Raw genomic sequence first — 16,504 nt, 5'->3', positions numbered from 1 at the left:
ACAAACTCCGGCTCCTCAAAGATAGCTTGATTTCTGAATTTATTATTTTTTATTATTACGGATGGAAGATACAATTTTATTTTGTTACTAAAAAAGAATTTTGTGGCACTATGTAGTCTCTCATATGTAACTATTACCCGACGTTCGATTTTGCTGGCCGTACCGATTATGCAGATCGTCAAAGATGGCCACGCACGTGAAATCGTCATATTCCTGTCGTAAAACCCACATTTCCACTGTACTCAGGATTACAAACTTACTGTGGGCGCACTGAAAGATCAAAAGGATAACATAAATAAGTGCACAAACATGTATGACAAACGATTTCTGTTACCTCTTTAGGACGGTCTCTGGACCAAAGTCCCAAGGCCTTTAGGTAGTTCTTAACCAGCATATGCCATATCCAATATGTGTGCGTGTCGCCAAGTTTTGGAATCGGCGGAACGATAACATTGGTTGAGACCAAAATGGGCTTGTTTTCACTTATGGAGTCTCCCATTCTTCGATGAACTGAAGAACGCCTGAAAGATCTAAACAGATTTTGGAAAAACCGAATAATGAAATCTAGAATCATAAAGATAGAAATAGCATTTTTGATTGAAAATTTAGCAGTCGACTGTATTTCTGAAGTTAATTTCAGAGAGTTCTTGTTCCTATTTTTGTAAAGAACCTCATTCCCCATTCGAGGGTTTATTTTTTCCCAAAATACCATTTAATAAAAATTCATTTTTTTACAAGGATACTTGCGTAGCTTTAATTATTAATCTGCGGAATATACAATAACATTAACACTTAAATGCGTGGAAGATGCTTCTCTCCGGGGCTTCTCAGCGGCGGCTAATACTAGGGCTAGGAGCAAATGCGGATGCGGATAATGGATGCGTCTAATGGGCGATGGGACGGAGGATGGACGGCAGGGACTACCTGCGCAGGCAGGGCTCGCAGCTACCCGGCTGAACGAACGACGGATGGCACTCCGGGCACTTGGGGTTCTCGCCGAACCACTTTGCCCGCTGCTCGGGGATCTTCAGCTGGAACGAGTTGTACAGGTCCCCGCTGTTGGAGCCACTGAAGCCGGCCCCTGGTCCCGCAGCAGCTCCCGGACCGTAGCCGGTGCGGCCGATGGTCTCCAGGGGGAAGGCGTACTCCGGAATGAGCAACTGCTTGCGCAGATGACCAATGTCCGTGGAGCTGGCCACCACGTCTGATCGGCGCTGCGCCTGCTCCGTCTGCTCCTCCTCGTCCTTCGCCTTGATGGATCGCGAGATGGGCAGCCGTCGGCTGGTGCTCGACTGCTGGGTGAGAACAGGAATCTGCGCTGGTTTCTTTTGGGGAATGGCAATGTCGTTGATCCGCGTGTTAAATATTTCTGCCTTGCTGGAGACTCCGTAGTTCCCAGTTGTCTCCGGATATTCGCGTCCATCCACACCGATGGGTGGATCTAGCTTCGGCGGCTCGAGGCCATTCGAGGGCACCTTCCACTCGTAGTAAATGGGCGGACCTTGTGTGGTGGCTATGTCGTGGGGCACAAAGTCCACAAAGGGTGGCAGGAGGTCATTAAAGGGCAACTGGGCAGGCTGCACTGGCGGTGGCGTTGTGCTGGTGGGCGTGGCCAGGCGGAAGCTCTGGGCCGGAGCCGGTGTCCGGTTCTCACTGCGAAGCGGAATAGCCACCGTGCTCGTTGTAGTGGGTGGCGTGGCGAAGGAGAACGGTTGACCCGCCAAGGTTGTCGGTCTACTCAAAGGTCGTATTGTGGTGGTGCTGCCCTCCGCCCGGCTGGGAACAGCACTGAACGGTGCCGCCGTTGAGGTACGCAGCGTGGAGGAGGAGACCGCGCCACTAGGTTGCGTCTCCTCTAGGTTGTAGATGGGGTACACGAAGGGCGGCTCGTAGATCTTCGAGGGCGGCTTAACGAACTTATTAAGCTTGGTGCTGGTGAGCTTGGTGTTACGGAAGGGCGCCTCCGCCGAGTTGAAGTCCGCCGAGGTGTTGTACCGCGTGCTGTGGCTGGTACCCAGATCGTCTGTATCGTGATCCGCCACCGGGAAGCTGGGTCGTCGCGTGAGCAGGGCCTCAGTGCGCCTGGTGGCCACCACTGGAGGTCTCCTTGTGGTGGTCGTCGTTGTAGTAGTAGTGGTGGCCCTGGTAGAGGTGGTTGTTCGAATTGTGGTGCTTATCCTGGGCTTGGCCGTGCTGCTGGCCAGCTCGATCTGCGGCTCGTAGGCCGGTGGTAGGATGGTCCGGCTGGGTGGCGGTATGCGCCAGCGCGTCTGGGACAACTGGGGATCCAGTTTGCCAGAACCAACGCCCTTAAAGGATTCGTCACGTATCTGGTTCTGATTCGGCGTCAGTTGCTGTAGGCAAAGGTATAGTTATGATATAGTTGTGATGGAATGATCAAATGGCAAACTTATTTTGTTTAACCCACCTTGTATTGGCTCCTGAAGGACTCGCCAGAGTAGTCGGGTGCATATGGGCGATCCAGGAGGTCGGGTCTCGGAGTACGCAAGCTGTTCTCCTCATCGTTCACGAAGGGCTTGTCCCGTTGTCCTGTGGAATGCGTTATAGTAATTATCCTGGCTAACATGGAGAGAGATTAATACCCACCAATGAGGAGATTGGCCGCATAGTTGCTCTCCGCCTTCGAACAGTTCACCATATACCAGTGGTCGCAGATCAGCATCCGCTGCTGGAAGAGAGTCGTGTTCGGACACGTGTAGCTGAATTGCCTTCCGAGGCCATCGCACATATGGTACACCTGGCAGCCCGTCTCCACATCCGCGTAGTAGCCGGCAGGACGACCGGCGCAGGAGAACGAAGTCTTCTGCATAAGGTGTGAGGCAGGATCCGCAGTCTGGATGGTTTTTTGAGCCTGTAGGGGAATTTTATTTGAGGTTTATTTTTACAATATTTAAAATTTTAAAAAAAGATTGTGTTTCTGTGTTGGTCTTAAATGGAGTCTGTATTTTACTTAGACTGAGTTGTAGAGAAGCTTTACTGCAAGCAAACTTTATCTTAAAAGCCCCATCAAGTGCATAAATTTTTATTCTTTGTCAGAGTGAAAGGAAGCGGCTTCTGTGAGATTCGCTGTAATTCCACTGGAGATAAGACCAACGACAGCATAATCTGTAATTGGCCGCCTTGGTAGCGGCTTTCCCAGGCTGGAAACTATTAGACTAACCAAACAAATGACGGCTAGATCGATATCACCACGTACTCGTGCCCATCATGTGTGAATGCAGCTAAGCTTGGGCTTTGGCTGTGAGCTGGGTGAGCGGGAGCTAGGAGCTCGGAGCTCGGAGCTGGGAGCTGGAAGCTAAGAGCAGAGAGCTGGAAGTTATGGAAGCTGATGAAGCTGCCCTGACTCGGGCCCAAAAGTGATGAATTGACGCGATGTCATAACTTGGCACATGGCGCTGCTGCCACACGAGTGCTTGCAACAGTCGACCTGGGCTGCGGTGTGTGAAATGTCAACTTTATTTTTAGTTGTTGACGTTGAATTCGCGAATGTTTCTTTATGCCGCGTTTAATTATATAGAAAAAATTTCACGTTGCCAGTTCGCAAATTATAGCCCAATGACTTATCGAAATCTGCCACTGGATGGATCTGCTGGGAGTACGTGCGAACATGTGCAGAAGCTTCCGCTAGGTCCGTGAAAAATTATTATATATTTTTTCCCAGCATTCCAAGCCATCTATGCAATCGTGAATTATTGATAAAGGGAGAGAGGGACCTTATGCAAGACCCCCACTGCCCAGCAGTGTTAATCGAATGTCATCAATAATTAATCTGTAAAAACCACAAAGCTTCAAAGTGTCAGAACAAATGACAAGTAAACAAGGAAAGGGAAACTAACGCCGGGAAGCCAAAGTTAAATACTCGAAATCGTAAGTTTAAAAACCTCAAAACTAAACAAAAAATGGATTAATTTCAATTCGGAAAATTTTTACTAGGTTAATAAATCTGCATACTAAATTTACAATTTAAAAAATTGAAATTTTTGTCGATTTTAGAAAATTTTAATGATGTAACCCCTTATCATTTTTTCAAATTTTGAAAAAATTTTAAAAATTTATTTTTGGACAGGACATAGCTAGATCGATTCAGCTTTTGATTCTGATCAACAATATATTTTCAATAATCTGACTGAAGGTCTAATGCCCTTGCAAAGGTATAATAAATAATATTTGTGTGAATAAAGTCTGTGTTAATAGTTGGAATTTTAAGGGAAAATAGTCACATTTAAAAGATTAAATGAATATATTTTTAATTGCAGGTACTAGCTTATAGTCCCTTTAAATGAATGTGTTCTTTTCCTGTCGTTAGTATCAGAATCTCTGAAGATTAAGAACATTTACGAGACCTTTCCATATACAGAAAGATACTGTGATTAATTTTGTTTCATTTAGAGTATTTAGTTCATTTTCCATAAACAGTTCCATCAAATTCTCTGGCTATTATAATGGTTTTCTGTTCAATTTAAAACCAATTTGCGGAGCATCATTGGAGATGGCGCCATATAAGGTCACCTTAAACATAAGTCTCCGACTAGAAGCTTGTAAGGCCAGATTGGCTGCGGCTGGCTTCGCCTTATTCGGCTGTCTTTACGATGCGGAGATGATCAAATTACGGGAACTGCGGAAAGTACTCGTACATCGGGACTGTGATCACTCCGATGGGGACGGAAAGGCAGGCATTTAACGGAGGAAGCTCCATTTGTGCCCAGGTTGTGCAATCGGAGTTCCAAGGCCCTGATGGGGTTTTCAATTTCGCGAAGTCGCTTTTGTTGTGTGTGTTTTTTTCTGCTTTCGGGGTAAGGTAATTTGCCATAATTCGAGACGCTCTTCAATCTCATCTCTGGCGTATTTACGGGCCACACTAAACATACATTCTGCGCCTAGTTGCCCACTCGGCCGTTACATAACCGCCCAGCTCTGTCTCCGGCTCTGGCCTCAGTCGGCTCCATCCTCCACTGGAGACCGAGCCGCGTTTTAATTTCTCGAATGCAAACAGCACACACGACAGCGGTGTGTGTTCCATTTCTGCAAAAGTGTCAGACGAGTCGGAAAAAAGGTCACTTGGTCAGCGGAGTCTTTTGTTTTTGGGAACACTTTGAGACCTTTGCTTGGCTGGCTGAATCTGAATCTGAATCTGCGGTGCTCGCTGCTCGGGTGTGTGAGCGAACAGTGGATGCACTCGCAGAGACACACATAGAATAAATTAAAAATGAAACAAAGCGTAAAGAGCGCAGAATTTCAACATTTTCCGCCGTTGCTCAAAAAGTGTCTTGGGAAGCACTTGGAAAGCGCGGTGGCAAAAGGCGATCAAGATGAGTAGGTGGAGGCCCAGAGGCGGCCCTTCAAATAGGGGTTCTTTTTTTAACAAAATCAAGTTTAACTTCAACTGATTAAGGATAAGTGTAATAGGAGCTATCGTCTTCCTTAATAGGTACTTAGTAATTCTAATTATGTTCTCTCGATGGGCGTTTCTTCTCCTTTACAGAAACACTTAGTTCTTATTAGCAAATTGTAAAAGATTCTTTTCCATTTGTGTTGGATTAAAGAATTTCTCTCTAATTATCTATCTTTTATTATGTGAAAAATTCTCCACCCCCTTTATGTCACGCCACTGACCACTGAGCCAGAGGTCACGCTTCGAATGATGATAATCGCAGCTTTAACGGATTACCATTTTACTGGATATGGTTTCATTGTTGTGGGCCAGGTGAAAATTGAATACTAAACTTATCTAAGGGCGTCTCTAAATGCTCGTTTAGTTGCAGGTTCATTAGCATCGATCATGCTGGTGTTTACGATACGTCTTAGCAATTAATTATTGCAATCTTCGGCTAAAAGCTAATAAGCAGCTTGGCCGCAGAACAAACACATCGTTTAAATATTTATACAATTCCGCCAATTTGCATTTGAATGCTCCCGCCTCCTCACGTGCACAGTTTGCCGTTGGAATCGCATCGGAATCTCCGCATCATTCCGATCTCTCGAGTTCCCCGGCCCATCTATACCCCCTAGGCTAAGGGTGGAAGTCTTGGAACTTACCTCACTGGCCAAAAATAACGCTGAGCAGAACAAAGCCAAGGCCAAAAGCCGTGACTGCGTTGGGATTGCTTGGGCCAACATTTTGGCGATTCCGTTGGTTCTCTCCGAACTGATGATGAGCTTGCGGCGATCTTGGTGGACTCTGTGGACTCAGTGGACTCGGTGGAGAGCTGGCAACTGAAAGTTATTAATAAGTTATTGAATGAACAGCGACTGGGACACAATTGATGGGAAAGTGCAGGCGGTGGCCCTAAGCTGGCGCTAATTGCCTTACACAATAACTGGCATCGTCTTACGGCCCTTCCTTTTCATCCACCCATAGCATAATAATTCCGGCCAAGCGCCTTTTGTTGCCAATCTTTGCGTAACCGAGACCCTGTTTACCTTAGTCGTAACTTTCCCAAAAATATCTCCAACTCCTCATAGGTGAACATATGGGAGTATAGATAACAATGAATCGCCTAGGCTGCTGTTTTATTGTCACTGCACATCCAATTTCCCCAGCTCAAAGCCAACAACCACTGCCTAATGAAGCGTAATTTAAAAATCATTAACATTAACTTGTGTTGTGTTGTGTCGGAGTGTCTTTATGGACTGGAAGAATTCGCAACGCTGTCGCCTATTCTTCACTCAATTCTCCCCCACCGATTCTCTGCCCGGCCTCCACCTACAATTAGATGCTGCGACCTTGCCACTCCACTCCTCTCCTACGCGAGGCTGCTGCTGTTCTTTACGCTCGTTTATAGTACCAAATTTGTGAATATTGAGTGGCTTTTAACTTTACGAACCCTCGTTTGGGTCAAGAGCACCTTAAGCCAGTTTGCCAAGTTGCTGTCCTAATGGAACGAACCTACCTGTCGAGACTCACCGAATCTCACGTCAAGACACGCCTTTTCGATATTAGCAGATCTCTGTTAACGTTCTGATCGATCAGAGTATTGATTCTGTTAACTAACAGTTTCAACACGGTTTTAACACGGTTCTAACAAATCAAAATAAAAGAGAATCGCAGAATTATCTCCCTGATTTGAGATAATCTCAAAAAATTGGCAGACGGCTGTCAACTTCACTGCTTGAACTTGAGTCTTGAAGTGGCATTAAAATGCAAACAATTAAAGTGCCATTTTATTTGTTTAAAAAAAATAAAATTTTATTTTTACTTAGGCAAAAAAGATATACTAATTTCTTTCCTTAATTGTTGATTTTAATGCATTGTTTGATTCAGTAAATCTATTTAATTGCCACCATTAGCAACAAATTAATCTGAAAAGCCATTTTACAGCGAATAAAATTTTTACTATTCAAGAATCGTTACTGGATTTAAGCTAGCTTCTTCAACAACAACAAAAAGTAATTAAAAACAAATAGTTTGTAAATTGAATTGGCAAATTAACATATTGATCAAACTGCAATTGCAATTAAATTGTTTAAACACTTTTAAGAAGCTGACAAGGTCCATACATTTTCAAAGTCAAAAGCTAATAACAACAAATCCAGATTTAATGAAACAGAAAAACGTACATTTAAATGGTAATTTTATACGACGAACTGAAATAAAAACGAATTTTCGAGTAAAGATGTCAATCGAAATTCATTCCACCTACATTTTGAGGAAATTCGTTAAAGCGGCTTACGAATTCCACTCATTTTAAAGTTTAAATTAAATGCATACGATTATAGTTTCTCCATTAACTGATTTGCCACGCCTTCGGCAACCTTTAAGTTTAATAAGCAATTAGTAATTTAATGTTCTTTTAAATTTTACAAGAATTCTTCCGCGGCAATAAGCAGCTCGTAAAAATTATCCAAAAATGATCAACCATTAAATTGAAATTTGGCAATGAATAGAGTTTTTCCCTTTGGACATTTGCCGTGGTAGTACTTGTGCAAGCACTTAACTTTGATTTCGCAATTAACTCGTCAAGTAATTGAAATGTTTTCTTTTTATTTGGCTGCCATAAAGTGGCCCGATCATCATCATCACAGACTGACTTTCTGGGTTAGCAGGTCCCGTACATCATCAGCTCGCGGAGCCCCAAAGTTCAGCTGCCCAATAAAATCGCACACTTTTCAGCTAACGAGATCATCTGGCTCAATGCTAACCGCAGCAGGCAGGCAACATTTGTGGCAGCTTGTGGCCAGCAGCCATTTGAGCCGAGTGCGTGTGGCAACAACAACTGTGGCAACATCAGCAGCAACAGCAACGTCAAGACCTACAACAACTTTAACAATATTGAACTGGCATCTAGTTTGGCGGTTTTTCCTTGTCTTGACCTTTTTGACAACGGAAAATATTTACTGCTTTATCCTACCCAGCCTGAACCCGTCGTGATGCTGGTTTCGGTTTTATTTTCTTGTTGCTTTTTTATGCTTTTTCCCCACTATTTAGTTGCCTTGTGGCCAGCGAAGGCGAAGCCTATTTGACATTTTTGCCAGCAATTTCCACTGAAAGAGCATTGCGAATCTAACTCGAAGATGCCCAGCAAACGAATAATAGCATCAGCATCAGCAGCAGCAGCAGCAACAACAACAATTATGCCAATTAGCTGGCATTACAGGTTGATTACGGCAGGGCCAGGCCAAAGCATTTGCTCAGCCATAGTTGGCATTTTTTCTAATTGTTTTCGTTTCCCTCGGATCGGATTGGATCGCCCGGATCGCCCGGAACCCCAGCTTGAGAACCCCCGCTTGTGCCGGAGATGCAGAGGAAGTTATTAAGATGCAAGACACCGATGCATTGCTCACCTTTGGGTCTTAAATTGAACAAACTAATTGTCGCTGTAGGTGGTGGCGTGCTAAAATATATTCCATATGGTCGGTCGGTCGGTCGCAGCTCTCTTCACACATCCGACGCGATGCGAGGCGGTGCGAGGTGATTCAGTGTGATCTTTGCAAAGATCAAATGTCAGAGACAGCGGCCGAGAGTTGTAGCCAGCATCCAGTGCCGCGTTGCAGTGGCACCGAAACAAAGTCAAGAGCACTCGCTCAGCGCCGCACCAAATTGGTTCGCATAAATTAAATTACAGTATGTTTATTTGTGAGGCTTCTGACATGCCGTCAACACTGTGCAGCACTCAACGATTTCACAGTCCTTTGGATAACGCGCGCCCACGGGGCATCCAATGCGTCTTCTTCTGACTCGAGTTGGGAGGAACTCCGAGTTTGTCTAAGCCGGAACGACACAACCGCGTCGCACGAAGTCGCGCTTTGAACTGAAGCCTCCGAGTGCACCCATCTCGGTTTAAGATTCACACCGAGCCGCCCGCTACAGTCAAAGTCTGAGTATTAGATACACGCGGAGAAATAAAAGAGTGCGGTATTTACTCACAATTATTTGTTGAAATTTAACTTATTTTTATACCCTTGCAGGGTATTCTAATTTTAGTCAGAAGCTTAAAACTATGTGAAGGAATCATTTCTGACCCTAAAAATCTTGATTGGCATCAACAGGGGAATCATTCTGGCCATGTCCGGTCAAGAAATTAATTTTTTAATTTTTTACGAAATTTGAAAAAATGATAATCATTAAAATTTGCAAAAATCGACCAAAATTTAAATTTAAAAATTGTAAATTGAGTATGCAGATTTAATAATTTTCTAAAAACTAACATGGGAACGCTTTCTGAATTGAAATTAATGCATTTTTGGCTTAGTTATGAAATTTGTAAACTATAATTTTCCGAAAAAATCGTCATATAAAAATATCCATAAATTTAGGTTCTCAGGAGCCGAATATTTTAGGCTTAGTTATACATGATTTCGATCTTTTTAAATAAATTTTTTTACGAGAATAAACTCTTTAAAAACTGTAGCTAGACTTGTACCAGTATAGTTTTCAGTGTGCAAATTCAAAGCAGCATCAAAGAAGTGCCAAGCCGAGCTTCGTCATCGGTGTACAGTGGGCGACACAGGCGCCCACACACGTGAGAGAAAATTCTGTTAATTTGTTAAGAAATCTATGCAAATACTTTCGGATGCTGCCAAACGAGGCTTAGATGTGCCAAAAAGGCTTAGGGAGAATCTGGTGCGGCTTACAGCCCTGGATGCCATTAAACCCATTAAATGTTGGCAACTAACTGGCAGATTCCACTGTGCCAAATCTTCTCCAGCAGCTAACGAAGTTCAGCATCGGCCTGGGACCGATGGCGGGTCGGGTTTTTGAGTCAACAAAGCGTTAACATTGCAGCTTCATTTTCAGCCTCAGTCTCATTTTCATTTTCCGTTAAGAGCTTCGGCTTCATTCTCGGTTTCAATTTACCGCTAACAGCTTCGTTTTCATTTTCATTGCACGTTATTAGCATTTGCAATGCCACCGTTTAGGGAAACCCTTCACCCACCGGTGTTTATTTGTCTAATTTATTGAAACGTTTGCCGCCAAGCCGAAAAACAGGGGCAGAGTCAGAGGTACTGGGTACAGCCAGAAGTGGGCTAAATAGAGCAATCGAGCGGGCTGGGAGATCTTAGCCAGATTGGGCGGCGGGTTGCGAAAGCATTTTCCCCATCTCGGATTCACTCGCTGGCTGACTGGGGCTCTTTTTGGCGGCATCATTGTCAGATTTCTGGCAGTTGTTGGGTTTTGTAAGCGACCAAAGATTTCCATTTTACATTTTCCATTTTCCAGTTTCGTTTTCGATTCATGCCGTTTATTTACTCCTCGCGGCCCTTTTGTCGTGAGGCAAAAAGAAAAAAAAGCCGAGAACCGCCAACGGCTGGCGCACTCAGGTTTTCCTCCTCGCCGTCGTGTGTTGCCTCATTGACTTTCTGGGCCTCATATTCGCCGGGCGTTGGGTCTTGAGTCTTGGTATCCCCCACCCATCATCATCAACTGCATCATCGTGACGAGAGTTGGTAGGAAGTCGGAGGCGAAAGTGTTAAGATAGTAAATAAACGGTTTATTTATGTTGTCTTGGACAAAATTAAAGAAAAAAGTAACTAACATAACTCCGCGTATACGATGTAACCTAAAATTTTGTTATATTCTAACACTGGCTAGCCTGGGGCTGCCTAGGTGCGCTTGTCCACCTGATCGTGGTCCTGGGTCTTGCGCACCTGTACCTGCTCTCCTTTAAGTAGTTGTAGCTTCTCCATCTCTAGCGATTGCTTCTGAAATTCAGCTAGGACGCGGCTTTCGGGTATATCCGTTTCCACACGGCTACCAACTATATCGATCTCGCTATCGTCCTTATTCATATATATATCAATGATAATGCGAACACCTAAGAAGGGAATTAAAGCCAATAAAGATGCAGGTTCTTTAGGTAAAAGGTATTCTCATGCCTTATATATTCATATTTTAAAGATCACGTTGGATAACTTACCCTGATCCGTGCGTCGAAGGGTGGTTTTACTCCGATATGACTTTTCTACAGTAAGCTTCTCACCTGAATGCGACTTTGAGGCGTGGACTTTGGTAGGGATTTCCTGACTAAGGGTTTTCGTATTAAAAAGGGGAAAGAAGAATTCCACCATGAGCTCTCACCCTTCATCATCTGCGTCGTCCTTCTCTGCCGATGAAGGCATATCACCGGAAATATCACAATCTGCCTCCTGACCACTACCGAATAATATAGACTTGGCGTGTTCCAGCTCCTGGTTCTTCTGCATGGCGAAATTGTACAGGTTGATCATGTCGCGAACGCGGACGTATTTCTCCGCCTTGGTACTCGCCCCTGTCTCTGGCGCCTGTGGCTTCGTCTGAGTCTGAGTCTTGAACTTGGACGGCGACAGGAGCAGTTCGTTCTCGTGCTCCCGTTCTCGTTCCCGTTCCCGCTCACGGTCCATCTCCCGGCTGGCGGCGGAATTGATGCTGCTGCAGTCCTCTTTCATTGAGGCCATTGTTTCTATATTATTGTTATTATTCTTGTCGCTGTATGTGAATTGAAGGGTTCTTTCTGTTGAAATTTCAAGAATTTTGTTACTGGTTTGCTGAGAAATACGACTTCTGTGTATATGGTGAAATACTAATAACTAGGTAACTCAGAAGTAACTTGTTTCTGACAAATGTCGTCAAATCGAAATGACCTTTACGGCACGGAGATCTTGGAATTGGAATAGGAATATTCGGAGCTGGAAATGGGATTAGAATTGGGATTGGGATGGGGTCGTGTGTGTGTGTCTGAGTGCTTCATGTAGGTCTTTGTGGCAATTCGTTAGCAATTACAGTAACGAAATGTAAATGTAATTCATCTCCGTGCCGCCGAAGACGAATCGTTGGAGGGCGACCTTCGGGTGCTCGGTGCGGTAATCGAAGATCGTAAATCGAATGCGATCGATCGCATGATTGATCCCTCCGGGGAGGGAGTGATTGAGGAAGGTTCGGTGATTAGTGAAATTTGAGCCACACGCTGAATGCCAATGGAATTGTCTTAGAGCGGATTTACCGCCACCTTTTTTCTCATTTTTCCCCAACTTTTTCGTGTATAATGAACGTATGTACATACGTTTCTGTGTGAGTGGTTAATACTCGTATTTTGAAATTGGGTGAGCAATGACTCGGCAGCGGCATCATCGTACCACCATCATCAATCGGTAGCTGATGCTTGCCAGCGGCCAGCTGGAGGTCCATTTGACACAGCATCCCCACAAAAAATCCGTTTTTAAGGTCAATCTTTTGGCCAGCGACACTTGAAGACTGCCGCGAAAACAGCCAAAAGACTCGCAATCAGCGATGATGATTCGGGCAAGGTCTACGGCCGGAGAATGCAAAGCTCTGATAAAGATTTCCAATCACAGAATGCAATTCAAAGCTAAAGATGGCCTTTAACTGAGTAATTAGTGGCCAGATTTGGCAAACCTTTCATTGGTGGTAACCAGTAACCATGATCCTTGGATAGTAATTATACAACGGTCCAGCTGCCGATGAATCTCACTATTAATGCTGGTAGAATTTAACATTCTAACAACTTCGAGAAGTTCCCAAAGTCTAATTGGTCCAGACATTGAATTAATTAAGGTTATAAATCACCGTGAAGCTAAAAAGACTCCCAACTACAAGAACAAATCACTCGGTCATATTTAGAGGTAGAATAATTTTTATTGAAACTCAAGAACAGCAGCATTACCCAGCCGAGCGTTGTGACTAATGTCTGTTTGATGGCATAATGATAATGCATTGTAAGACTGCCAAAATTAATTTGGCTTTAGTTTCAGTGTGGGAGTTCTTCTGGCTGCCTGCCCTGATCGACATTCTTTGACTTTTAATTCTTACACATCACGAACTTGGAATTCTGGCCGAGCAGCCCTGCTCTGCTCGTTTGTGCAATTAGCCGCGATGTCAAAGGGGTTCACGCCAGTCATGGCTATAGAACAGGCATAAGGTAAGGTGTGGGACCCACAGCAGAACTCACACAGGCCATACATCGGGCTGTGTACATAGGTGTGTCATCATCTTCATCATCATCATCGTCATCATCATCATCCAGTCATTGCTGGCTGTGATTCCATTGAAGGTCGCTGAACAGCCGCAACATTTGTAGCTGCCATTTATGCTCACTGACTGCTCTTTCACTCTACTCTCGGTGTGTAGTATTGGCCTCTCGCTTCCGCCCACCACCGGGCTCACATGTTTAATTGCCAAATTGGTGCAATTCCACATAATTCATGCCGACGATAGTTGGGCAGCTCTCCACCTCTCGCGGGGCTGTTAATTTGACAAGGTCCCCGCGTTCGGTTCCAATGGAGAGCTTTACGAGCTTAGAGCAAACACTGTGGAGATTCACACGATTATTAAGGGGGCTTCTTCTCATCCAAAGAATCGTGCCGCGCATGAAAATCGAAAGTAGAGCACCCGCTAAGCACACAAAATTGATAACTGAATATTATTGCGTATACGCCACCGGCAGTGCTGGGTGCTAAGATGAAAGGTAAACACCTTTGCCATCATTCCGACCGACCCTCCTCCGTCTCAGTCTCAGGTTGTGGCGCGAAACTGAGCCGCATCCGGTCGCTGGCAAAAGTGGCAATTTCGGTGGCTACTAACTGCTAGCCGCCAGCAGCTGATGGCTGCTACAAATTTGTCAAACCAACAATGCAGCAAGGTCAGAGCGGCTCAGCGATGATCACGTTCGCGTCCGGCATGCGGTCAGAGCTTCGCCATATCATTGACCTTAAGTGAGGAACATGAAGAGCAGTGAATAAGCCAAGATTATCACCTTTGGCAGCGTTTCATTGCACTTACACTGGCAGCCGCCAAAATCGGATTTGAAGTTCAATTGCAGCCATTTCAGATGCTCCAGCTACGTCGTGGGCCCACTCCGATCTCGATCTCCATCTCCATCTCCAGCCCCATCTCCAGATCCATCTTCATCTTCATTTTCATGTGCCGCGGACCTACCAAGACGCCCATGGCACAATGTACAACACGACTATTAAAGGTCAAGCTCCAGTACCGCGCGCGAGCAATGCAAACGACAAGCGGCAACACAAAGCGGCGATAAAGCTATAACTATAAAAAACAACGGAAACCAAAAAAACAGAAAACGTTAAGTAAATCAAAGTAAACAAACGGCGCACTTTGTTAATTGTTGTATTTATTTCCATTTCAGTTCGAGTCTGTCCGTTTTGTTTCTGTTTCTGAGGCTGCAACCTATTGGAGAATGATCTCAAAGATGCGTCAAAACGAAAGACTTAAGACACGAACTGGCCGCAAAACAATAAAGTGACCATAGCGCTCGGACCTAACAGGCCATATATTTGTACAGTCATACAAGGGGAGACTGTGGCCCATTGACACATTCGGAATGCCTCTTCAAATCTTCAAAATCTTTTTTAAAATTTCCCAAACGGAGCAGCGGCAATTTGTCGGCCAACCGACATTCACTTGTTGCCTCGACTTCTGTCAGGGGTTGTTCTGAAATGCCAAAATGGTAGCATACACGTCCATTGTCTCCCCGTCGCGACCTTCGATTGGCATTGGAGGAGGCAGGAGGAGCAGCAGCATCACCTAGCCTCAGGTTGCCCGGAGGGCATTCGGCGAACCCGAGTCAAGTGCGCGGCAGCAGCAGCAGCAGCAGCCTCTTCAACAATGAAGCCATCAGATCGACAAATATCTTCAATGTGAATTTGGTTCAGCGGTTGTTTGGTTCAATTGTATCGCACATAGGAATTGGGCCGAGTGATTAATTGGTTTGCTTTCGAGGCTCCCCGTACGGATGTGTGTGTGTGGTGTGTGCGTGTTGTGTTTGGTCTTGGGATAATGCCAGTGAGTATGGTGCAGAATAAATCATTTAATATTGAGCGTAAACAAGGCAGCCCACATAAGATTGCTCACTACTCAAGTTTGGAGCCGGGCCCGCCGAATGATTATGCCTTTGTGGCGTGTAAGTCTTCAAATCCGCGCCTCAGCCTCCAATGAATGCTTTTCCATTATCTATAAAGCGAAGAAAATATGATTGTTAGGTGTCAATCAAAACTCTTTTTTGTGCTGTGTGTCGCGTGTGTGTGTGTGAACCACCACGTTGTCGTTGTCAATTAGAGGCAGTAAAGCCTCCAATTAACTTTGGAGATGGTAATGGCTTGCGGTTGAATTGCCATTGCTCTGCGGAAAATGCTGATTTACTATTGTTATGCCTTGGACTATGACAACCGAATGCATACAGACTGGGGATAATGTCAGACTCTTACAAATTGTAATTCTACTTTAGGAGGTCCTATATAACCCATCGAACTGATTAACATTACACAATGTCTAACTAGTTTTGTTGCTTGTAAAATGTAAACATCTATATAAAGAGTCTATAGGGAAGGTATGCCAATAACGCAAGGGGTGGAATAAATAAAATAATACATTTGTGAATTGCTATATAGGTAACTAAAATGCAACGCGTTGCAATGGCGCCTTTTACACCATCCATAACATCGGTAATTGCTGTTTAAATAGTTAAATATTGCCTATTTTTGGGATTATGATTTTCTGCTCAAAATTGCTGCACGCTTCTAGGCAAACAGCAAACATTTTAATAGGGAAAATACCGAAGAGAAATCGGTCATAATAAACTAAAAAATGAGTTATTTTCTAAACGGAAAGTTTTTTTTTGTAATTCTTTGTGTTGCCTTCCTTAACTCACTATTTAGCCACATTTTTACATAAAAAGTTCGTAAGTAAGCCAAAACTGAGTAAATTACACTTCGGAAACTAATTCTATATAAGTTTTTATCGGGTTACTCAATTAAATCGGCATACTCAATTTACAATTTTAAAAAATTACTAAGCTTAAAATTTCTGCCTTGAATCAATATTAAGCCACATTTTTATTTGACCATTTTTTGCGGAAAATCGAATTTTAAAAATTTGATAAGCCAAAAATGCATTTATTTTAATTCGCAAAACCGTTAAATCTACGTTTTTATTAGGTTTACAAAGCTGCTTACTCAGTTTTCAAATTTAAAAAATTCAATTTTTTTTTGGCAAATTTAGGCAATTTTAATGATGTAACCCCTTATCAAATTT

The 16,504-nt window shown here is 44.0% G+C and overlaps 3 protein-coding genes across 3 annotated transcripts; all 3 read right to left on the bottom strand.

Moving 5' to 3' along the window:
• Positions 1–30: 30 nt before the first annotated feature.
• LOC110191218 (uncharacterized) lies at positions 31–650 on the bottom strand. The gene is made up of 2 exons (XM_020961985.2): positions 335–650; positions 31–270 (listed from the first exon to the last, which is right to left on the bottom strand). Exons 1-2 carry the CDS (start codon positions 572–574, stop codon positions 121–123), a joined length of 390 nt encoding a protein of 129 aa, XP_020817644.1. The 5' UTR covers positions 575–650; the 3' UTR covers positions 31–120.
• Positions 651–726: 76 nt separating this feature from the next.
• On the bottom strand, positions 727–9,300 carry js (jiangshi). Its single transcript, XM_086832178.1, has 5 exons — positions 8,803–9,300; positions 6,058–6,234; positions 2,608–2,872; positions 2,429–2,550; positions 727–2,354 (listed from the first exon to the last, which is right to left on the bottom strand). Exons 2-5 carry the CDS (start codon positions 6,136–6,138, stop codon positions 921–923), a joined length of 1,902 nt encoding a protein of 633 aa, XP_086688304.1. The 5' UTR covers positions 6,139–6,234; positions 8,803–9,300; the 3' UTR covers positions 727–920.
• Positions 9,301–10,928: 1,628 nt separating this feature from the next.
• On the bottom strand, positions 10,929–12,087 carry LOC110191111 (uncharacterized). Its single transcript, XM_020961855.2, has 3 exons — positions 11,537–12,087; positions 11,376–11,482; positions 10,929–11,273 (listed from the first exon to the last, which is right to left on the bottom strand). Exons 1-3 carry the CDS (start codon positions 11,890–11,892, stop codon positions 11,062–11,064), a joined length of 675 nt encoding a protein of 224 aa, XP_020817514.2. The 5' UTR covers positions 11,893–12,087; the 3' UTR covers positions 10,929–11,061.
• Between the last annotated feature and the right edge of the window lie 4,417 nt (positions 12,088–16,504).

Source organism: Drosophila serrata, unplaced genomic scaffold (genome assembly GCF_035046125.1).
Source record: "Drosophila serrata isolate PLE 108 unplaced genomic scaffold, ASM3504612v1 contig_30, whole genome shotgun sequence".
Lineage (NCBI taxonomy): Eukaryota > Metazoa > Arthropoda > Insecta > Diptera > Drosophilidae > Drosophila > Drosophila serrata.
This window is presented reverse-complemented; position numbering and strand designations above follow the sequence as displayed.